Raw genomic sequence first — 23,548 nt, 5'->3', positions numbered from 1 at the left:
TAAAATAACAATAATTCACTCATTAAAATGACATGAGCAAGACACTCCCACCCACAGGAGATATTGCAAATCCTAGTTGGCAAAACCTACATTCGCTAGCACAGTAGTTGCCAACTAGCAGCAACGACCTTTTTTTCCAAGCTTCGTTGCTTACACCGTCCATCACATTGGAATGCTTCGCCATAGTTTGCAAGCTAAAATTGAAATTACGAGATCGCTCTACAACGAAGTGCTCAATAATGTCAGATACCCCTATGTGGTATTCACCACTCGCATTCAGTAGATCGAACACCTTGAACAGCCGCCAAGTGTTACCAACAAACTGACAAGGGGATTTCCAACAATGAGCTAAAAAGTCACAAACCAGCTTCGAGAATGGTATTTGCATATGCGCTCTCAGCTGACCCTCACAGATTATTACCCCACCATTCGGTGGGTTGTATTCCTCACTCCGCACATTTTCACTCGGCCCTGGTTCGTATATCTCCAGGTCGGGTATATTTATCCCGTAAGCTGCCCTCAGTTTGGGGAACACACTTGCTGTAAGATGATCCACCGTCTTAGGGGGCAACCCACTTGAGGATGACCTTTCATCACGACCTGACGTGCTAGCCACAGCACCCACAGAGCCAGATCGTATACTACCCTCATCTTCCCTAACTTCAACCTCACCATACTCAGAACGACTTTCAAGACTCACAGACTCTTCGTTATCCTCCTCATATCCACCACAACTTAAAGATACTTCCTGAACCTCTTCCGATCGCGTATCGTCAGAGTCAGATATTTTTGCGTTTTCTTCTTATCAAATACCCAAACCTAAGCAACAAAACCTGACACCGACCTACTTATTAGACACACAACACTTGCACAAGCAGAAAGAAAGCTGAAAATGGAAAAGCAGCGGTAGAGAAAGCACTCACCTGAGAAACCCTAGCTTGCAGTTTTGCTGTAGAAGAAAACAGAAAATAGCTTTTCAGTTCTCCTAAATTTGATTTTGTGCAACCGCCCGTTCAGTTTCCAAGGCGTTATGATTACAACCTATGCCCTAGCCCGCACACGTGTCTCAAGGACCTGTCTTTTCAAGATTCCGGAAAATGCGGCAACACGTTTCCTCGCCAACTACTATGATTCCGTCACGTGCCAACCACGTGACAACATCCACCTCACATCAAGCCGTTATACAACAAGTCAGTTCCATTCACACCAGCCCGCTCTTCCACTCATGCTCAACACGTATTACCATTTTCTCTCAGTAGATCGCTTCAATGAACAACACAATCTACTGAGAGAGGACTGTGTAAGGGAGTAATATTCTCATTGAAGAATATTAAGCACGCATTGAGCATAAGTAGAGATCGTAACGAACCCATATCATTGACCTCCAAGATCGATTCATAAGCAGCTCGCGAAACCGTTGTACCAGATCATGATTTATCTAATGAACAAAGACTGGCTCATGAAATGGTTGTTAGAGCACTACAAGCTGGAGCATGTATTCGGTTAATTGTTTGTGGGGAGCAGTACTGTGCAAGTCCACACTCATAAATGCAATTGTGTATTGATTCTTGCAATTTTCAGAACAAACAAAGCAGTACGTGTCATGGCTCCTACTGGAGTTGCCGCTTTTAATATTGGAGGTGCAACCATCCATCATGAACTCTCTTTCACTGTGGAACAGAAAGGTGTGAAAGAAACTTCCAAAAAGATTGAAGGTGATCAATGTCGACGTATGCAAGAAGACTTTAAAGACACCAAACTTATCATTATCGATGAGTACAGCATGGTCGGAAGAAGTATGCTTGCAAATATTGACCGGTGTTGTCAAGATATTTTCGCAAAAAACAAGCCATTTGATGATGTATCTATTATCCTCGTTGGTGATATGTGTCAATTACCTCCTATATGTGACCGTGCATTATATGTCCAAGGTGGGTCTATTCAAAAACAACATGGTGGAATTGTGTATTCTAGTTTCGATAAATGTGTTCGGTTATCACATATATTTCGACAAGCAGGGGATGACCAAGCATCATTTCGAGAAACACTGTTCAAACTCAGTAATGGAACTTCAACCGTCAGTGATTGGCAATTATTTCTAACTCGGGATATTTTCTCACTCAATATGGATGAAATTAACACCTTCAAAGGTGATTTGCGTCTTTTTCCTACCAAACAGCCTGCACATGATTACAATCTCACCTGACTTATTAAGCTTGGTAAACCAGTTGCTCGAATTGTATCACTAAATAATTGTGAGACCGCTACCAAGGCTTCATCAGATGATGCAAAAGGCTTGGAGAAAGTTCTGTGTCTATCACTTGGTGCACGTGTTATGCTTCGTTCAAACATTGCCACCACAAATGGACTGGTTAATGGTGCAATGGGCACTGTTGTAGATATTGTTTACGGAAATGGCTGCAAATCACCAGAAGATATACCTCTTGCTGTTATGGTTAACTTCAACCACTATCGTGGTGCTAGGTTCCGTCCAGATTCTAATGCAATACCTATTACTCCACAGACATCAAATTGGAAGTTAGGTAATGCTTCATGCCAGCGCATTCAGGTTCCCCTTGTACTTTGTTGGGTGATAACAATTCACAAGAGTCAAGGCCTCACTCTTGATCGGGCTGTGGTAGATATTGGTGAAAGGGAAAGCCTCGGTTTGACTTTTGTTGCTTTGTCTCGCACAAGAAAGTTGTGTGATCTAGCATTTAGCCCTATGTTCTCTTTGGAAAGACTTCAACAGATTGGAAAATGTGTTGGTCTTAGAGGCCGATTGCAAGAGGAGAATCGTTTGTTGCACTTGTCTGCTTCAACCATTTGATGTTCTAGGAAAATCTTATCGTTGAAATGTTAATTAATTGTTTTTTATCTCGGTATGTAGTATTCATCTTTCTACCTTTATTTCTATTTATATTGTTTGCAAATTCACTTCATCAAGATGTTTTATATTTCTCATAAATGAATATCTAATATCGTTATCATGCTTAATTTTGTTGTTTGGATTTATGTAGGTTCTTCCACAAGTAATGTATAGGAGGACATTTTTTGATGGTTGCTGCAGATGGCAGCTACTGCCTTTTATATTATAGTTGTTTGGACTTTTGCTAACCCCCCTCTCTGTGTCTTTTGAATTGAGTTGAGCAGTTTGTAAAGTAAATAATTGTACAACTTGTTATATGTATAGTAGTTTAGAACCCTTGGGATGTTGTTACTTTGGTTCTTCTGGACATATGACAGGTTTAATGATTTCTAGATATGACAGATTTTTTATGATTTAATATTGAAAATACAAAGGAGACTCTGTCGAAATTTTTATTCGTAAAATATGTGTTATGATTTTTCTACGTTGAGAATGTAATATTTGCTTCTAAAGTTAATAACTGTGCAACTTCTTATATGTATAGTGTTTTAAAACCTTTGGGATGTTACTTTAGTTTTCTGATGGTGTTGTATATATATATATTTGGTTATTCAAATAACGAAAGACAAAAACATGTTTCTTTGGAGTGACAGGTTCTATGATTTAATGTTGCAAATATAGAGAAGATTTTGCCGAAAATTTCATTCTTATCTATTTGGACAATGTAATACTGCTTTAAAATTAAATGTATGTTTTTAGGATATTATATGACTTAGCTCCAAACATAAAAGGGTTCCATTGGGGTGCCCATCGTAATGCATGACTATTTAAGAGGAGAAATTCCAACAAATACTAACTTCTTTCATTGTTGGGATAAAGGTCTACTTCTTCACATTTACCACACATGTAAGCATTGATATATAATTCTGTGTACGTGCTAAAGCGTTACACATGTTAGTACACGACTGTTGGTTCAAGTACACAATAAAATAACTGTAGCAAAAAAATTCATTCAATATTGTTACACTTGCAATAAACTAGACAATGATATAGTCTATTTTTCTTAATTTATCTGCCTAATTATCAAAGAATTAATCAAGTCGTGGAAATAAATAAATATAATATAATATATTATATATAAAAAAAGATAGCCAAATAAATTATATACTACGCTCACGTCCCACTGTAATACAGTATACTAGTATAACACAGCCATATCTGCCCACTATGGTTTCAGCAAATACTAGATGGAATCTGGTAAGTTTGAGCCTGTAGGCAGTTGCTGACAATTCATGATTGTTGAAACCATAGTACAAAATATCCCGATATTTGGGGATATCTATCCATATTCTAGAAAAAGATATATAAATATCACGATATGTTCAGAGATATATACGACTGTAAATATCGGTGATATTTCAACGATATTTGTGATATTTGGAGATATTTTGTGTATATAATAATTTTATTTAATATTTACTATTATATTTCAAATAAATATAAATAATGTATCATGATATATTAAGAAATATCCACAATATCCACGATATTTGCATGTGAAAGAATATCAAATATCCCGAAAGAGAGGGATATATTCACGATACATATCTAGAAATTGAATATTTATAAATACCCATATCCTGATATTTTGTATTATGGTCGAAACCATGGCGATCAACCAAATAAAAATCTTGGTCAATAAGCACCGAAGGGGACCTATGTGGAATAACTGTATTCAAGTAATGCATCTTAGCAAAAAAAAAGGTGACGGATTGCATTGAACGACGACTTGCACACCCAACGAAAACGAGAGAGCGAACTGAGAGGTACTCTTGATAGGATTTCAAGCAAAACATCACTCGGTAAGTTTCCATCGATTACTAGTTCTCGTTTTTTTAATAAGCGTTTTCGTTCTTCCTTCAACTTGAGAATAGTTCTACGCTTTCTGCCACAGTATGATCTTGCCATACAAGCCTTAGGACAGTTCCGATTGATGTCCTAATGCAATAACCCTTCCAACTTGCCTAAACAATTTAATCTTTCTAATATCAATTTTCTTTTCTTTTCTTTTCTTTTCTTTTTTTTTTTTTTTTGAAAATCAGTTTAATTACTAATTTCATTTGAAGTCTTGCTCTGTAATCAAGTGAATCATCTAGAATCTAAGCTGGAGGAGATAAAAAAAAAATTAATAAACCAACAATTCCTCTGGTTTGTTGTTGGTATGAGTTATAATACTTCTCTTGGCTGTTGTGTGGGGGAACCTCAATCTACGTAACATTATAGAGTGCGTTTGTTTGCCAAGAATCGGACTTGAGGAAAAGAATTAGGTGGAATTTTTTGTTGACCACTCTAATTTGGCCAGTTTGTATAGCTTGGAATTTAAAAGAATTGGATTCTAAATAGAATCTATTTCCTTATTTGCATTGAGGACCCTTATTAATCCAATGGAATTCGTTTCTCTTTTTTATTTTTTGCATTCTAATTTTTTTTTAAAAAAAAAGAATCCATTTGACTTTAAAAAAAATAATAACAAAATTGAGGATTCAATATAACAACCAAACAACCATATTTTAAGTTGGAATAGGATTGTGGTGAATTCATAAAATTTGCCAAACAAATATTTTTTAAGTTGGAATCAAATTCCATTCCAAAGTATTCTAACTAGTAACTCCCTCCTATTCATTCTTATGTAGTTTCTAATCCCAGTTGCCAAACGGACTCTATAATCGCAACCTAATGGGCCGAGCTTTGTACAGTACATAGAGTTGGAATAATAGCACTACAGGCCTACAACTGCAGTATTCCACCTGTTTTGAAGGATTCTCCTTTCTCCTCTGGCACTGTCAGTTGACCGTCGCTCACGTAGCTGAGGGTTAGCACAAAATCTCAAAAAACCTTGTGTATGTCTGTAATATTTATATGTTACAAATTTACAATGAAGTTCTATCGATAGTAAAACAATGATTAACAAGTTTAACCACATGTTTTAGTGCTCGAGTGCTCAGTCATCAAGCGACAATCAAAATCCAGAACTCCTAATGCTCTCATGGGTGCAAATCCTCAAATTTCAAACAAAATTGCAAAAATCCCTTATAAAGTGGTAAGAAAATCTCTCTTGTATGGGAAAAAAAAATAATCTCCTATAAAAGAGGTGATAAATCTCATAAAAACCTCTTTAAACATAGGCAATAATTTCTATTATATTAAAAAACATTGCCCTAAAAAAATATTTATTGAAACGTTCCAGTGAAAAAAAAAATTCTATATATATAAGAAATTTTTCAAAATAGTGAAAAAAATGCCTCAACTTAGAGCTTCCGCCTAGGGCCTCACCTTGGGTTGAGCCTGCCACGAAGATTCACATTATTTCATCGACAACTTAAATCTCATAGCAATACTGAAACTTTTGAGTTAATTGAGCTCAAAGAAAGACATAGTCAGAAAGCACTGATGGTGTTCCGTTCACCAATAATTTGAAACCACGACCAAATGAGACTGATATATACATTCACTTCATAAGAATGACAGGTTTATCGAAAAAAAATAAAAAAACTTCATAAGAATGACAGTCAATATATACAATATCGATCATATTATTACCTTTATGCATGAATCTGCTACAGGAAGTGCATGACAATCTTTATAGTCGGAGCGCCATTGCACATTATGATGAACAATACCTGAACAGCAATCCCAACTGACAGAAAAAATTTCGGTATCCACTCTGTGAAGATGAAAAAAGTTGGGCTCAAATTGAAGTTTCAACACAACACCTTTCAATTAACTGTTGGTATACGGCTCAGATTTGGATAAACCACACAGTTAAGGTTTTGGTTTTCTATTCTAAATAGAATTCCAATTTGATACCCACGACTTCTATAAATACGAGACTGGTTTGTGGGATTGGTTATGTTCAAGTTTGTGAGATAAAATTTGTGAATTTTTCGGGATTCGTTTGTGAGTGATTGTACTCTATTTATTTATCTCTTGATTAGTAAAATTCTCCTCTTTTGTTTGGTAGATTAGGCTAACGCCAAACCACGTAAATATCGTATTCACTTCTATTGGTTATTTACTGGCTAATGCCAAACCACGTAAATCTCGTCTCCACTTCTATTGGTCATTCACTTTGCATTAGTAAGTATTTTAATTAATTTGTTTTTTGTCGATTTCTATCACCACATTCAATCTTTGTCCAATTAACATTAACATACATTTTCAGATTTTACACTTCAACACAACAATGAAAATAAGAGAGTGCTAGCTCTGATGAATGAAAAAATGGATTAGTATAAAAATTGGTCAATGTTAAAAATGTAACCTTTTAAATCCAATATATTGATACAACCATTCTACATAAAGTACAAAATCATTTGACAAGGTCAAATAAGCACAAAAGGAATATCAGGATCAATTTCATCTGTTTGTATATATGTGAACTTGGTTACACAGTCGAGCCTCTACTATTAGTGACGTCGAAAGACCGTCCTTTTATATTTTGGGGGTCAGTGAATCCTTTGCAGTGCTTCGTCACGAATTCTATGGTAAATCGCCCTAGGAAGTCGCAGCCAAAAAGATGAATTACATCTTCCAAAATTCCAACTACATAAAACTAGTGCCGGCAAGGCCATGGTGCAAGAGATTATGAGCAATGCTATCTCTGGCTTGCATTGCACTTCCTGATCTCATGTTGATTTCAGGCACCATCTCGTCATCAACGAGGTCGAAATTCAACTCTGGATCCATTACTTCATTCCTCATTTCACAAATGTTGTGCAATACGCAACATGCTCCAAGAACCGTTGGCAAGTCGAGGAGTTTAACTTCTGTTCTCTTCTGCAAACAAGACCACCTTCCTTTCAATCTAGCAAACGCCTCCTTGGAAACACGTTGAACTTCCCTAATTTTCTCATTAAACGCGTGTTGTGTCCAGGTAAGGTGTTGGCTAGTGTAAGGCACCAAGACCCAATCCATTAGAGGGTAACCAGAGGTTCCAACAACCCAAACACCTTTCAAAGCTCCTCCACTCCCTCGATGATACAAAGCTGATTTCTCAAGTATTTCATGATCAGGCATTGAACCAGGCCAACCAATGCAAATATCAGTAAACACCCCTTTCGGATTAACAACCCCTTGAACTGTAATCGAATACGAGGTCTTCTGATTACGCTCCGTGTGTCTCTTATTAAAATAAGCGGCAACACTAACTTTGGGAGCTATAATTGGGATATGAGTAGTATACATAGACCCTATAACGTTCGGTATTCCTGATGCCTTTTCAAACTCTTTCTTTATACCATCTTGTGTATCTTCATCAGGCCATTGAAGAAACTTAGGCATTAAAACAGTCTTAATAGCTAAACAAACTTCAAGAACCAGCTTATGACAAGTCGAAATACCCAAACCAAACCTCTTAGAAACAAGTCTAAGTGGCTCACCTGTAGCTAATCTCCATATACAAACCGCAACTCTCTGTCGAACAGGTATCGCAGCGCGAAGCATAGTATCCTCCTTGGCCACAACGGAATTCAATTCTTCGCAAATCAAATCAAATGTAGCTGGACTCATTCGAAATGCTTGGCGAAACTCTGATTCGGGGAACTGAGGATCATTACACCGATCCCACCAAGCTGTGGAACGATCTTTGACCCAAAGCCTCCTTTGTTGACCACTCCCAGTAGGGGTTTGATTTAATGGCGCAGAGAGAGATACAGCTGAAACAGCTTTTGTAGCAGCTGAAATACGTGAGCGTTTAACGCGTAGTCGATCAGCTTCGTCTAAATCAGAGTAATGGGTTTCAAAATCTGAGTATATGTCAAGCATGGCTTGGGTTTTCTTTTTATGAATTTGTTCATACTGGGATTTCTCTTGTTGTGATGAGTTGATAAGTTGTTGTTGTTCATCAACCATTTCTTGCTCATCTATTAAAATTGATGCTAGTATCTCTTTCAACCCCCTTTTCTTCACACCTTTATTAGCTGACGATTCTTGCTCTTGCTCTTGCTCTTGTTCTTGTGTATTTTTTCTTTTTCTTTTCTTGATGTTTGATGAAGTACTCATTTCGCTTATAGCGTTTTCAAAAAAACTATAGAAAGAAGATAAATCTCCAGATTCTTGATTTGTTGAAGATAGTCTCATTTGAGTTGTGGGTGGTTTTAAGACAGAGACTTTGAAACAGAATTATTACTATTATTATTAGTGTAGATAGATAGTGTGGATGGGGTGAAGTGTGAACTAAGTTGAGGTTTATACTACTATACAAGTTGATAATAGGATGGGTTTTATATGGGAAGAAAGAAGCGTGTTTTTGTATGTGTGTGAACGAACGCGGCTGGAGTCAGAAAATGAGACGATGTTTCTTGGTAGGTGTGTGTGTAACGCTCTGACGGTGACTTTGGGTTGACAACGCGGTTGCTTGATTGAAATGAAATGCTTAGCTGGTTTAATTGATGTATTAAATAATGCTACTAGTTGCGTACTTGGGCTGATAAACTTGATTATTTTTGAATTGGGTGTTTGACAAATTTCTATTTGGATTGTTGTGGAATCTTGAAAATAACCTTTATAGTTTGTACGCTTCGAGGGTGAGGACTGCAGACATTTGACAGCCAACTACCACATGTTATACACTTAAATCTACGTCACTAAATGTGTGTAAGGATTGAGGCATGTGCATAATCAGATTTTGTAGATTTTGTGAAGTTTTTGAGTTTAGCTTTGATGTCTTTAGAGCATCTTTAGCACTGATATCAACCTAGAATCAAACACTAAATTTTCAAGAATTTGGTGTTTTTTCAACTTCAGAAGAACTACATATTAATAAAAATACCAAAAAAACACTAAACCAAACACCAAATCGATCAATATTTAGTTTCAGGTTTGGTGCTGTATCAAATCACTCATGCGGTTTTGTCAAAACCGCGCGGTTTTGGTAACACCGTGTGGGCTTGGGCTGCTAAATGGGTTTCTATAGCGCGGTTTTGGCAAAACCGCGTGGGCTTGGACTTCAATGGGCGCGGTTTTGTCAAAATCGCATGCGTTTTTTCTGAAAATTAGAACTGTGGTGCATAGAACTTGAAAAATTATGAGTTGTGCATAGAAATTAAGAAATTAACATTTGTGCAATTGAAGAAATTAAGAATTGTAATTCAAAATCGAAAAAATTAAATAAATTAAAAACCTATTATTATGATTATGATTATGTAGTCCAAAATCTTGGTGTTTTTTTGTTGCTCTGCTAAAGATGCTCTTAAGATGCTAAACATGTAGTTCAAAATTTTGGTGTTTTTTTTGTTGCTCTGCTAAAGATGCTAAAGATATCACGGCTAATCTTTAGCCGTGATATCAACCTAGCATCAAACACTAAATTCTCAATATTTGGTGTTTTTTCAACTTCAAGAGAACTACATGTTGATGAAAACACCAAACCAAAAACCAAATCGACCAATATTTGGTTCCAGGTTTGGTGCTGTACCAAATCACTCACGCGGTTTTGCCAAAACCGTGCGGTTTTGCCAACACCGCGTGGGCTTGGGCTTCTAATTGGGTTTATATGAAAGAAAAAAAAAAAGTTTATGTGCGATACATTGCGCGGTTTTTTCAAAACCGCGTGGTCTTGGGCCTGTTAGTTGGGTTTTAGTGGCGCGGTTTTGGCAAAACCGCGTAGGCTATATGACACGGTTTTGGCAAACCCACGTAGTTGCTTGGTGTTTTTTTTGTTCAAAATTTTGGTGTTTTTTTTGTTGCTCTGCTAAAGATGCTCTTAGATAGTTAGAGCATCTCTTCATATTTGAAAAAAAAAAAAAATTGGAGAATCTGATCGCAAATTTCGACCAACTCTGAGTAGTCGCAAATATCGATCGTAAAATTGATTGTAGATTCCACCACGCGCGCGATTAATACTGTCGCGCGCCAATACTAATGTCGCGTGCTATCGAATAGAAAGTTGGGAATTTCACAAATTGCTTCATTCTCATCTAACACTCCAAACTATTTCCACAACCATTTCATTTTACCATGACTTTTTCTTCATTATTACAAAAAACTAGCCAACATACCGACATTGGTGAATCAACTCAACAATCATATTATTTTGATACTCTCGATTAAAAGAGGTGCCAAATTTGCACCTCAAGAAAACACCTTGCGTTATCATACAAGTATTTGAATGCAAGGTGTCCTAAAACACCACATTGTCAAGGTTATATGCTCATACATAGAAGTTGTAACGAAGATAGTGAAGAAGTAAGATTTTTGAAATGCATGTATGATATATGTCCTGGTATTTAATATATATATATAGAGACAATTTGTTGATATGCACGTGTTGTCGCGAGGATGATCATTGGTATAGGTATTGCTGAAATGATTGTGATGGTGTTAGATAGCTGAAAAAGTTTGCGAACCTTGAAGAAAAAGGTATTTATCTATTGAAATGTTTGGTGTGTAGAAAATGTGAGTAGTTGGGTGCTGTAATAGAAAAGGTTAAGAGTGGTTAATCATTTTATTTTATGTGACTATGTATATATATATATATATATATATATATATATATATATATATATATATATATATATATATATATATATATATATATATATATATATTTTTAATATGAATAAACTTTAATTGTATATAAATATATGTTAGTTTAAATTAAAACATATATAATAAAATAGAAATTGATTAACATTGTTTATTGATAATTAAGAATAAATATGTATCTACGAAATTAAATTAAATTACAACAATCAATGTCGATCACCCCTAATGCTCCAAGATGCTCGATAAGGTCGTTTTTAAGTCTATCATGCATAGTCTTTGATTGAATTCGTAGAGTCCCCTCAATGTAGTGTTCCCAAGTAGGTGGGATCTGTGATTGCCCTTCTAGATTAGGAATGTACCTCCTCATTTCATAATTTTTATTCTTAGCTCCGATTATCATATTGTGCAATATGATACATGCTCTCATAACAATACCCATTGTCTCCACATGCCATAATTTGCAAGGTTTTGCCATAAACCCAAATTTAGATTGTAAAACCCCAAAAGCTCTTTCAATATCTTTCCTTGTGGCTTCTTGTATCGTTGTGAACCACTTCGTCTTTAGAGCATTAGGGTTTGAAATTGTTTGTATAAATGCCGCATAGTCAGAATAGATACCATCAGCTAAATAATAACTCATATTATAGCTATGCTGATTTACATCAAAATAAACAGGTAGAGAAGTACAATTGATCACGTGCTCAAATACCGGTGAGTTGTCAAACACATTGATGTCATTGTGTGACCCTGACATCCCAAAGAAAGAATGTCATATCCACAGGTCTTTGATTGCAACCGTTTCGAGAATAACAGATAGTTTTTTAGAACAACCACTGTAAGCACATTGCCATCCAATTGGACAATTATGTCATTCCCAATGCATACAATCAATGTTTCCCAACATACCCGCCCATCCACGTATGACAGAATGTGCAAGCAAGCGTTCTGTATCTACAATATTTGGCCTTCGCAAGTAGACTGAACCATACAGTTTGATAATTGCATCACAGAAATGCCTCAATGCCTGGTTTCCACTTTTGCTCAGAAATGTATAATTAATCGTCAATTTGATCAGCCACCGTACTATAACCAAGAATACGCAAAGCTGTAGCCACCTTGATCAGATGATCTATACCAAGTTTATCAGCATTGTTAAATTTAGGATAAAAGTACTTAAAATGAGTCTGAATATCATTGAAGATGTGAATGAATAAAAAAAAATCATACGAAAGCGTTGTTTGAAATCCTCTTTCGGAAAAACAGGACGATCGACGAAGTAATTGGCCTTCAAGATCTCCAAAGTCAAAGCATAGTTTTTATGTTTCACTTTTCGACCTTTCTTTGAACCACCATGTGGTGTCTTTGGAGCATGTACTTGTGCTTGTGCAAGTACAGCCAAATGGTGCTTCATAAGGGGAATGACGTTAACAAATTCTTTATCAAGACAATTTGCCGAGTCTTCCGCTGGAGAAGATGAAGATGAAGATGATGATGAAGATGAAGATAACGATTGAAGGGGGAAAATCTCATACACTTCATGATCCATTTTTTGGCAATGTGTGTGTGTTGTTTGTTAATGATTGATGTAAAATAGTTGAGTTTTTTTTTATAAGAATGTTTGAGTTGAGTGTATGTAAAATGAATAAGGAGATGAGTGTAGATATATGGATGTAGAATTATGGCCGTTTTTTGCTTATTTTTTTTATCGTTGGAGCACGCGACATTGGCAATGGCGCACGATAGTACCACTGGCGCATGGTGCTGATCAAAGTCAAAAAAAAATTTGAGCGACATTTGTAATGGCGCACGACATTACCAATGTTGTTCTACATCCGCATCCAAATTGCCAAATTTGCGAACAAGAATGAGAACGAACAGGTGATGCGACCGAATTTGAAGCCACCTAGAGTTGGAATTCCGGAAAATTCTGAAGTATTTCTTCAAATTTGAAGATTTTGATAGGTTATACAACCACCTAGAGATGCTCTTAGTGAGTTTTTTTTTTTCTTTGATGGAGTTCAAACTCCATACCTCTGATAGCATCACCCAAAAGTTTTACCAATTTTGCTTGTTGGCATCTGTTACATACTTAGTGAGTTATTTACTAACTACCTACTAACGTGTGTCAAAATCTGTGAGTGTATTCGAGAATTTATAAATCACAAAATATTATACGTGTCATATGCATGCATATTTGTATATGCATTCAATCAATTAAGTTTTGTGTATTCATTCTTGCGCATACTCACTAGTAGATGTACCCAATCAATTAACTGTTGCGTATTTATTCTAGTGCACGCACACATTTAATGCATACTCAATTTTAAATGCAGTCAATCAATCAAATATTGTGCATTCAATCTAGCGCACATTCACTTTTATTGCAATCATATTTGTAGATGCATTTAATCAATCAAGTTTTGTGCATTCATTCTTGCGCATACTCACTCATAGATGCATCCAATCAATCGAGTGTTGCGCATTTTTTCTAGCACGCTCACTTGTAGATGCATCCAATTATTCAAGTGTTGTGCACTTATTTTTACGCACGCTCACTTGTAAATGCATCCTATCAATCAAGGGTAGCACATTCATTTTAGTGCACACTCACTTTTATTGTATGCTCACTTGTAAATACATCCAATCAATAAAGTATTTTATATTTATTCACCTCCATGCTTATTTTAACTTATTTTACAATAATTTCTTGCAAATGTTTCTTTAACAAACTTTTGGAAATGGAAATTCTCTTCTAACAAGCAAAGAGTAATTATCATTAGCTGTTAGTTAATTGTCCAACCGAATGAATGATCAAGTATGGGAATATGGAACACATTTGAGAAAAAAGTTTGAAATTTTGCTGAAGTACGTGGACTTTAATTTGCCCGGTAAACAAAAACGCGTAAAGGGAAGAGATCTACGACAACGTGCCTCAGAAACGAAAGAGAAAAGAAGGAGAGTGATAACTACATTGTCCTTTTTTTAAGGACAGGAAACCTCTTTACACTTTTCTTCCAGAATAATTATATTCTGAATAAGGCCAAACATTTTATTATTCCATATGATTACGGGTAATGGTAATCGTTGACTGACTGATAGTGTTCATGTGGTAGACTTTCTTCCTAGAAAAGAGAGCGTACAGAGTGCATCAACAGGTTACAGGTTACTCAATTACATTTTCAATGATGAAGAGTGGAGAGGCTACGTTATTTGTCCCTTTGGGTTAACGTCTACGTTCCATCTCATTTGTTCAAATGTTTGATTGAAATTGTCCTAATAAAAAACATGTTTAAAATTATACGGACTGACTAAGAAATTCTTAAAGTGGGTTGCTTTAAATTAGAGGCTGGTCTCTATTTTCTAAACGTGGGTTACTTTGAGGCTGATTGCTAATGAATATGATCTATTTTAAGATCATTCGACAAAATTCATATGTATTGACTATTCAACTTTCGACTAGGTCCATTTTTTTTTAACTCTTCATCAATTTAGATAATTTTCAAGCGGCTAATTTTCCCTAGAGCATGACCTTCATAATAAATAATTTAGTTGGAGGTGTGGGTAGATTTTAAACATAGGCATTGCCTCCCATATGATTCATGGTGTAAAAATTAAGGTGGTAAATTAGTAATAAAAATGTTTTCGAGTTTGGAATTTTGGATCCTTGTTAGCAATAAATCAAATTTTTAAAGTTTTTGGACAATATTTAAATTGTCATGTCATAGTGTGTGTATTTTGAAGTTTGAACTGTAATTTCAATCCAAAAATAAATAAATGAAAGTATCTATATAACCGTTCAATTGGTTTCAATGTTTTTGTAGTTAAATTACTTGGATATATTTGTTACTTTGTTATGTTGTAAAGAATGACATCTATTATTAATATTTACTAACATAATATCATTAATTTTTTACTTCTAAATTTTTGCAATAAAATGTTTAAAACGCGCATTAATTAAACACCACATAATTTTCGTATTGCGAATTTGAGTCGCTCGTACCGAATTTTTGCCATATTCTGAATTGCTAACAAGGCTTTGGATTGGGCGGCATGGGCTAGGCCATTCTTGGTATGACTTGGCATGTATATTTTTTTTTTTCATTTCGCTTCGCTGACTTGTACATGTCAGTTTCTCCCACTCCTCTTTTCCATTTTCATTCACACTTTATTTGCAATGAAGATAAACGATATGGGATTATAAATAATTTCAATACTCGAGTATATAAGGCCGTCTTTTAGTCTGAGAAAAAATTATGTTCGATATTGCATTAAATTTGGACGTGCAACTCAAATCAAATGGGCAATGAATAGATAGCCGGAAGCTTTAGATACCAGGTGTGGGATAATAAAACTCAACAGTAGTAGTAAGGGGCCAAGTCCAAAAAAATTTGTATTTTAATTTCCAAATTTTTCCTGCAAGTTCTTAAAATGCATAGATATATTATTGAGTTTCATATAATCATACAGATGATTCTGCGAAGAGCAAAATTTTGAAGTAGTTAAATCCTAGGCTGTAGATTAAGTCAAAGTGTCAAACATAATATAAAGAAGAGACAAAATAGGTCAGAGATTTAAGAGATAAAAATAGCAAAAAAGCGTACAATTCCTTGAGTTAGTTATTTCTGTTATTCTTCCACAACTCCAAGTTTAGGTAAATGTTTTAGAATAGCAATGGGGAGATAGAGAGAGAGAAAGAGAGAACACACTTATCCCATTGTCCTCAACATTAATCAAGCCTTTTCTCTTGTTTTTTTTTTGCTTGCTTGTTTGGGGTGGTTAAAAAAAAAGTAAAAAATATTGTGATACCATAAAACTGCACAACATCACAAACAACACCTACCAACATCTCTTCCTTAATGGAAGATCAATCCTCATTATCAACTGTTGTTGCAATTGATAGGGACAAAAGTAGCCAATTTGCTGTTAAATGGACAGTTGATCACCTTTTAATCAACAATCCAAATTTGGTTCTTGTTCATGTCCGGGTCCGAAATGTGACAAACCGTAGGTACCTTCTCTTTTGTTTATCATTTTCGTGTCGTGGTCGTGGTCATAATTAGCAGTCATGCATGCATGCATACAAATATGAGCATTGCTATTATCAATGTTAAAATGAGCCTCTAATTGGTATTGTTATTGAGATGGATGATTTTCTTGATGTAGCTGGATTTGTGATTGCAACTCCTGAACCTGGTCCTGAACAAACTGAATCAGAGATGCAACAATTTTTTCTACCATTTCGTGGATATTGTGCTCGGAAAGGGGTATGATTTTCTTTTTGTTCTATTTATACTTATGTTTTGTCAAAATGTTATGTTAGTGCGCAAAATGTTTGATTAATATTGCAAATCAACAGCTTTAGGGCTGATCCTTAACTAGTTTGTAAGGGTTGATCCTTCTTGAATTTACACCTGATAGTACGTAGATGATCATAGTTTCTCAAATATAACTTATGGGGAATGAGAAGTCACATTGTACTCATAATCCAAAAGTATAATTCAGACCCTTGTTGGCAAACAAATACTTGTCGACATAGGATTTCATCATATTCGATATACGGTCTTATCTTTTATAAAACGAGGTATCTGTTGAACTGTTAAAAAACCTTAAAACTTTTTAAAAGGAAAATGCTCACTGTAACGTGTGACACAATTTCAGGTTGAAGCAAAGGAGGTGGTGCTTGATGAAACTGATATTTCAAAAGCACTTGTTGATTATATCAACACCAATCGAGTTAGCACTATCATAGTGGGTGCATCAACCCGGAGTGCCCTTGCAAGGTTTCTACAACAAGTGCTATATTTCTATTTCGGTTTTAAATGAGAATTTCTAAGTCTACATATTGACTGGTGTATGGAAATTCTTTAGCGTTCGCAGGAAATTTAAGAATGATGTGCCAACTTCTTTAACAAAGTCTGCCCCAGAATTTTGTACTGTGTATGTTATAGCTAAAGGGAAAGTAGCGACGGTTCGATCAGCAAATCGCCCACTGCCTAATACACCAACTCCACCTAAGCAGCCATTTCCAATTGGACTTCCACCTAGTCATCCTGATCAAGATGAGGCTGTCAAGTGAGTTTCACAAATAAAATTATCTAACTGATCATTAAACACTTTTAAATTGCATTTCAATTTGTTCAGTTCAATTTCAATGTAGCAAGCTTTATATATGTTGATGAAGGATATTCAATATTTTATACTGGGTGTGCGGTGTTTGGAAAAACAGGACACCTTTTGTTAGGGGGAGGAATGGAGTACTTCCTGGGAGAAGGTCTTTGGAGAAAGGCAGCCAGGATTTTGCAAGAACACCTCCGAGGGAGAGGCCCAAGAGCGTTTCAGAAAATCTTTTAACTGAAGAATATGACTTGATGTCTACGGCAAGACTGCCTCGCAACCGTGACTCCATCTCAGATGACATTGACTTTACAGGATCTCTACGTTTCGGATCTGTTGATATCTCAGCTGAAAATCTTGATTTCCGTCTGTCTTCTGAAAGCCCTAGGAACTCATTGTCCTTGTCGCCAGCATCGGTATGTGCAACTTTTGATGTGATTTTTTGAAACATTTGATCATTTAACTGAAGTCATATATCAATAAATGGTAAAAGTTTCACAAACAAGTCCTCGTGAATTTTTGATACATCCAATGTGTTTAACGTATCGTCTTGATATAATTTCCTTTTGTAGCGAGATATAGAAGCAGAGATGAAGAGGTTAAAGCTCGAGCTCAAGCAAACCATGGACATGTATAGCTCAGCTTGCAAAGAAGCAATCTCAGCCAAACAGAAGGTAATGATATCAGCGTTTACATTCAAGATTGAGTGGAATTATACTCTATTTGATTTGAACAAAGAGTTAACACAGCAAATTGCTTAGGAGAGTGATATAAAAGTATCTCTAGGTTTATTTACATAGATATTTACCATGTGTGGTGACTTGATGCTTGGGAGAATGATCCCTCCCAATCCTTGTGGAGCGAATTTTCACTCTGTAAGCAGGAACAATATGTTTACATTTCAACTTCAGGGTTATAAGCTTTAGAATTAGCTGAAATATTTTAGGTGAGCAGCAAAATTTAAACATGGCTTAGTCCTGAAAACTTGTGAAGCATCGATTAATTAGTACATCCATTATTAGGCAGACAACAAAAGTCTTTCTGGAGAATGGCTAAAGTTTGTTTATGATAGTGTGATCATTCATTGTTTATCTTGAAACTTCTACATGAATAAAACAAAGAGGTAAAATTCTCAATAAATTTTACAAGAGTACACTGACCATGCTTATGTAGCATGTCCTATAACTTGAATAATATTATCTTGTAAAAGAATTTACTACGCACTAATAATTTAACCTCAGGCCAACGAACTTCACCGATGGAAGGTGGAAGAAGCTCGCAGGTTTGAGGATGCAAGACGAGCTGAAGAAGCGGCACTTGCCATTGCCGAAAGAGAGAAAGCAAAGTGCAGAGTAGCCATAGAAGCTGCAGAGGCAGCACAAAGGTTAGCTGAAATGGAGGCACAAAAGAGAAGGAATGCAGAGATGAAGGCCAGAAAAGAAGCTGCAGAAAAGAAGAGAGCATTAAATGTGTTGGCTAATAATGACATTCGATACAGAAAATACTCTATAGAAGAGATTGAAGCTGCTACAGATCGTTTCTCAGATTCACTAAAGATTGGAGAAGGTGGATATGGACCTGTTTTTAGAGCTACACTTGACCATACACTTGTGGCGATTAAGGTTTTAAGAGCAGATGCTGCACAAGGGAAAAGGCAATTTCAACAAGAGGTACAAATGAATGTATAATACTATTATTGTTGTTTATCTTTTCTTTTTCTTTATTTTTTTACTTTTTTATAAGAATAACACAATTGGTAACTTGACTTGCTTAATGAACGTGCACTTGGATCTACTGAGAAAATATGTGCTTTTCACAAATGAGGATCAGCTGACACTCTTAACGTGCTTTTTAACTTCGATGCTACTCTGCTATAGATACACTGCAGGAGGGTAAGCAAGATTTGAATATAATTTGGCTTAATTTACTTAAATAAATTCTAATTTGACCTACGTACCTCAGTTTCTTTAAAAATGACTAGTTTATAGAAATCGATTCGTCTCATAAGTACAGTACGTCAAGTCAAGTGGGCCACATTTCCTAATGGATTTACAATTTTTAGAATCATTCTCATATCCTAATGTTATCTATTCTCCCTTTGTCATGATCATGCAGGTTGAAGTATTAAGCTGCATTAGACACCCAAACATGGTTCTGTTATTAGGTGCGTGTCCTGAATATGGATGCCTTGTTTATGAGTACATGGACCATGGAAGCTTAGAAGATAGGCTTTTCCGAAGGGGAAATACTCCTACAATTCCATGGCAAATTCGATTCAAAATTGCTGCAGAAATTGCAACATCACTTCTTTTCCTTCACCAAACCAAGCCTGAACCTCTTGTACATCGTGACCTTAAGCCAGCAAATATTCTACTCGACCGGAACTATGTCAGCAAAATCAGTGATGTCGGTCTAGCAAGATTAGTTCCACCATCAGTAGCTGATAGTGTGACTCAATACCACATGACCTCGGCTGCAGGAACATTTTGTTACATTGATCCAGAATACCAACAAACAGGAATGTTGGGAATTAAGTCAGATATATACTCACTGGGAATAATGCTGTTGCAGATTGTTACAGCAAAACCTCCAATGGGACTTTCTCATCATACGGCAAGGGCCATCGACAAGGGAACTTTTGCAGAATTGCTTGATCATTCTATTCCAGATTGGCCCTTGGAAGATACTCTTTCATTTGCCAAATTGGCATTGAAATGTGCTGAACTTAGAAGGAAAGACAGACCAGACCTTAGTTCTGTCATATTACCAGAACTTAATAGGCTGAGAAATCTTGGATGTAATGAAAGAACTGGCTTTCACAACTATGGCTTTGGCCCACGCTCTCACCATTCTTACAATACAAGCTCTCAGAGTTCTAACAATTCAAACAATATCAATTCCAGCAATTCAAACAATGTCAGTTCCAACAATTCTAGCTCTCAAAATTCTAATACATGAGGTTGGCAGTAGCATGTGGTTGCCAGGTTAGTTTATCTACTTATCTTTCTTCTGTAATGGTTTGATTATCTACACATCTGAATTGTTAGTTGTTTGAATTATTATGAAAATGATTCACATTATAAAGGTCATAACTAGATATTTCTTAAACTTGAAGTTGAGTTCCACTTTGGTGACATGCTTCAGTGAAGAAGAATAAAATAAGATCAAATAAGAGAAGTAGAGAAAAAGGAGTGAAGGAGAAGAGAAAGAAGATGATGTTTTACCATTAATCTTTTTTTGGCTACAAGAGCTATTCAGACCAGTTCTATTCTATTGCAACAAGAGAAAATGAACAAGGTCACTAAGTCATAATTATTGTTTTTTATGGAGGTATCACGGTGATACCTCCTAAAGGGTAGCTTGCTAGCATTCCTCTAACTTATATGTATAAGCAGCATATTGAGTATGAAGAGCATTTAACCGGCAATCAGGAACTGTGTACTTTTATTTTTATTTTTTAAATTGGCAAGCATGTTTTAAATGAGACCAGTAACTCATTGACGTTGGCGCCTGGGCGGGGTTTGATCCCCAGAGCTCTGGTATCATCACCCAAAGGTTTTACTAACTTTGCAAGTTGGCACCTGCAAACTCTGTGTACTCGATCTCTACATACCTTTTTCAGCATTTGACTCGAACTTAGGAGACGAGGAGTTGTGATCTTAATCTGCTATACAATTACAAGTGAGTCTTGCGACATGTATTAACGAATAAATTCAAATCTAACTGAGGTGACTGGCTTACAACTGAGTCAATTATAGTGAATCTCTACTTATAAGTTAAACTTGAGAAGAAAATAGATAAATCAGGGAGATATGAAAAGCCCAAGTCAGGTGCGTGATGATTACTGTAAAAATTAGGAAATATATGCGCGATTAAGTCGATTATAAAACCTCTTGAGATAGTCATAATTTTTTGTGTTTGTTGGTGAATATTTAGCAACATTAAAGGAGTTCGCTGAAGCTCACGCCCAAGTGCACGAAATGGAAGGGAAAGTCTAGTGCCAAAGGTTGATCAATTCAAGTGAAGTGAAAAGGAATTGTTCAATCAAATAAAAGGTGTAGGAGAAGCTTCCAATGTGTGTGTTTAAGTCTGTAAGTTTTTGAAGGAAATTAAAATTTTCAACTCTTAAGCTTAGTGATTCAAACGTTTATTGGTCATAGATTATTTCTTGTAACTTGAATGTATTGTAAATTTCTGGCTCCTGTTTTGTCACACAGGAGGTATTTGTATTGTTACAAAACACCCATAAGTTCCATGGAATCCTGTTTCAGTGAATCAGACAGAAGTGTAATATAGCTTTCCAGACTCTAGTGTTAAATTTTTGTTTACCTAATTCAGTTTAGGTTCTGTTTTAAAAGTTTGAGTTAACAGATTTACTGTTCCTTACCTTAGGTTTAAAACAGAATTTACGTTCTGCTTTTTTCTTTTTGCATGCAAATAAAGGAAAACAAAAATCAGTCGGAAAGAAGATACATAGACCAATATTGAGTTGGCGTTTGAATCTTTTTAGGATGTGTATGGTAGAAACCCTCGACAGTTTTTACTCTGTCAGAAATTTCAATTCTTTTGTGCAATTCGTGTTCAATCAGATAGAGTATTCATGTTGTAAGGAATTAAAGGAGCTGTGTGCCTATCTCAACCTCGCTCTTCATTTCATGTTCTTGAAAATTATATATCTTGCAACTGCCAAAATGCCAAATGTTATATTTTTCTTTTACCTTTTATTTTTTTTTTTTTTTTTTTTTTGCTTTTTTAGTTTCAAAGTAGCATGGAAATAGTAAGGCCTATTTTGAACAGGATTCCATGAAAAGACCTCTAGGAAACAGAATTTGCAAAATTAAGTTTGTTCCAAACGAACAAATTAGTATCAGTTTCAGTTTTATACAACCAGTTTCAGGGCGCAATTTGATGTTCTCTTGTTCTAGTTCCATTGATTCAAGTTAAAAGGATGCTACAGCAACCAACAAATACTTCTTGTGATATAAGGCAGATTTTACTTGATAAAAGTGGCTTTGGAGTTGTCAAAAACATGAGTTTACAGTTTACTACTCTGAAGAAAATTTTACCTATACATTTTGAAGGATTTGCGAATTCAGAAAGCAACCTGGTACAGGCGTACAGCATGCTGCATGCCAAGTTGCCAACACGTTCAGCTTTGGATCCCTTCCATGAAAATAAAAGGATCAATATACCATGCCTAAACTGGTCAAATGGTACAAAAGTTAAGCTAAACTTTTGCACTTTGAGTAGTCGAGCTGAACCCACACATTAAGCATGTCCACATCAAGCTTTGGCATGATCATGATCAATTCATTTGTATATTATAGTCACAAAATAAACACTAATACTTCGGAACAACAAATGATTAACTTTGGAGCCAAAGATTTTGGTCAAGTCTTTCGTATAAGCAATATTGTCATAAAAGTCATTGTCAAAAAAAAAATGAAGTACTGTCATGTGTCATCAAGTAGGGTCAGTCTTGATAAATGTTACTCTCTGTGTCAATCTGTCAATCACCACCGAAAGAGAAACTGTACCGTTATACTTTCACTTCAATAATTTACGGACAAGTTGATTCTACAGAATTATTGACCTCTCTCTCTTTAAGATCAAATAACAAAGCAATTGGAAGCATTGAGCCAGCTTACAGCAGACAAATACTCCTTTTTGGGCTTTTCCATTCATGAAAAGAAGAGTACACTTTTGACAAAAAGATTAGAGGAAGATTATGGAGATCAATTCTTTTAGATATGGCTGTAGAGCCAAGATATTATAAAGTTAAGAAACAAATAAACATCACACACTTTGAGTGACAAAGATATAGCACACGGTTAGTCCCTATAGCTTATGCAACTGCTAATTAATAAGTAAGATGGGTCGCAAGGGGTTGGCCAGAGGATATATGTCCAAGCTTCTAAGGGTCCGAATAATGCCGGTGATCTTATTTATGGAAGTAGCATTGGGCGGCGATCAAGTTGATGCTCAGACGGCGACAGGTTTAGTATGTATTAGTGATTGTCC

At 35.8% G+C, this 23,548-nt stretch overlaps 4 protein-coding genes across 7 annotated transcripts; 2 read left to right on the top strand and 2 right to left on the bottom strand.

Moving 5' to 3' along the window:
• Positions 1-1,464: 1,464 nt before the first annotated feature.
• LOC147512286 (ATP-dependent DNA helicase PIF1-like) lies at positions 1,465-2,830 on the top strand. The gene is made up of 3 exons (XM_086598696.1): positions 1,465-1,523; positions 1,582-2,077; positions 2,216-2,830. The coding sequence occupies exons 1-3, from the start codon at positions 1,465-1,467 to the stop codon at positions 2,828-2,830; spliced, it is 1,170 nt and encodes a 389-aa protein (XP_086454822.1).
• A 1,695-nt stretch (positions 2,831-4,525) lies between these two features.
• On the top strand, positions 4,526-21,845 carry LOC147512283 (U-box domain-containing protein 52-like). Of its 4 annotated transcripts, none has more exons than XM_086595261.1 (9): positions 4,526-4,731; positions 16,577-16,677; positions 17,072-17,193; positions 17,282-17,485; positions 17,640-17,943; positions 18,100-18,201; positions 18,769-19,197; positions 19,643-20,511; positions 21,464-21,845. In XM_086595261.1, exons 2-8 carry the CDS (start codon positions 16,630-16,632, stop codon positions 20,483-20,485), a joined length of 2,052 nt encoding a protein of 683 aa, XP_086451387.1. In that variant the 5' UTR covers positions 4,526-4,731; positions 16,577-16,629; the 3' UTR covers positions 20,486-20,511; positions 21,464-21,845. The 4 variants fall into 4 exon arrangements, with proteins under 4 accessions (XP_086451387.1, XP_086451388.1, XP_086451386.1 ...); XM_086595262.1 differs by lacking the exons at positions 4,526-4,731; positions 21,464-21,845 and adding an exon at positions 16,059-16,417 and having other exon boundaries at positions 19,643-19,691; positions 20,099-20,327; XM_086595260.1 differs by lacking the exon at positions 4,526-4,731 and adding an exon at positions 16,060-16,417 and having other exon boundaries at positions 17,291-17,485.
• On the bottom strand, positions 7,178-9,240 carry LOC147512285 (nuclease). The gene has a single exon (XM_086595263.1). It carries the CDS (start codon positions 9,005-9,007, stop codon positions 7,472-7,474), a length of 1,536 nt encoding a protein of 511 aa, XP_086451389.1. The 5' UTR covers positions 9,008-9,240; the 3' UTR covers positions 7,178-7,471.
• On the bottom strand, positions 11,601-12,959 carry LOC147512284 (uncharacterized). Its single transcript, XM_086598695.1, has 3 exons — positions 12,641-12,959; positions 12,320-12,496; positions 11,601-12,160 (listed from the first exon to the last, which is right to left on the bottom strand). The coding sequence occupies exons 1-3, from the start codon at positions 12,957-12,959 to the stop codon at positions 11,601-11,603; spliced, it is 1,056 nt and encodes a 351-aa protein (XP_086454821.1).
• Positions 21,846-23,548: the final 1,703 nt, after the last annotated feature.

Source organism: Coptis chinensis, chromosome 3, assembly GCF_015680905.1.
Source record: "Coptis chinensis isolate HL-2020 chromosome 3, ASM1568090v1, whole genome shotgun sequence".
In the NCBI taxonomy this organism is placed as follows: Eukaryota; Viridiplantae; Streptophyta; class Magnoliopsida; order Ranunculales; family Ranunculaceae; genus Coptis; species Coptis chinensis.
This window is presented reverse-complemented; position numbering and strand designations above follow the sequence as displayed.

Bases quoted from the DNA above. Each gene is read 5' to 3' on its own strand.
- LOC147512285 (XM_086595263.1), bottom strand. From the start codon at position 9,007: ATGAGACTATCTTCAACAAATCAAGAATCTGGAGATTTATCTTCTTTC.
- LOC147512286 (XM_086598696.1), top strand. From the start codon at position 1,465: ATGGTTGTTAGAGCACTACAAGCTGGAGCATGTATTCGGTTAATTGTT. The intron at 1,524-1,581 runs GTACTGTGCAAG...TGCAATTTTCAG, and splicing joins TTAATTGTTTGTGGGGAGCA to AACAAACAAAGCAGTACGTG. The intron at 2,078-2,215 runs GTCAGTGATTGG...TGACTTATTAAG, and splicing joins TCAGTAATGGAACTTCAACC to CTTGGTAAACCAGTTGCTCG.
- LOC147512283 (XM_086595259.1), top strand. From the start codon at position 16,270: ATGGAAGATCAATCCTCATTATCAACTGTTGTTGCAATTGATAGGGAC. The intron at 17,486-17,639 runs GTGAGTTTCACA...TTGGAAAAACAG, and splicing joins GATCAAGATGAGGCTGTCAA to GACACCTTTTGTTAGGGGGA. The intron at 17,944-18,099 runs GTATGTGCAACT...TTCCTTTTGTAG, and splicing joins TGTCCTTGTCGCCAGCATCG to CGAGATATAGAAGCAGAGAT.
- LOC147512284 (XM_086598695.1), bottom strand. From the start codon at position 12,959: ATGGATCATGAAGTGTATGAGATTTTCCCCCTTCAATCGTTATCTTCA. The intron at 12,497-12,640 runs GTATGATTTTTT...TCTTGGTTATAG, and splicing joins GGATTTCAAACAACGCTTTC to TACGGTGGCTGATCAAATTG. The intron at 12,161-12,319 runs GTATGTTGGGAA...TTGGGATGTCAG, and splicing joins TGTCATACGTGGATGGGCGG to GGTCACACAATGACATCAAT.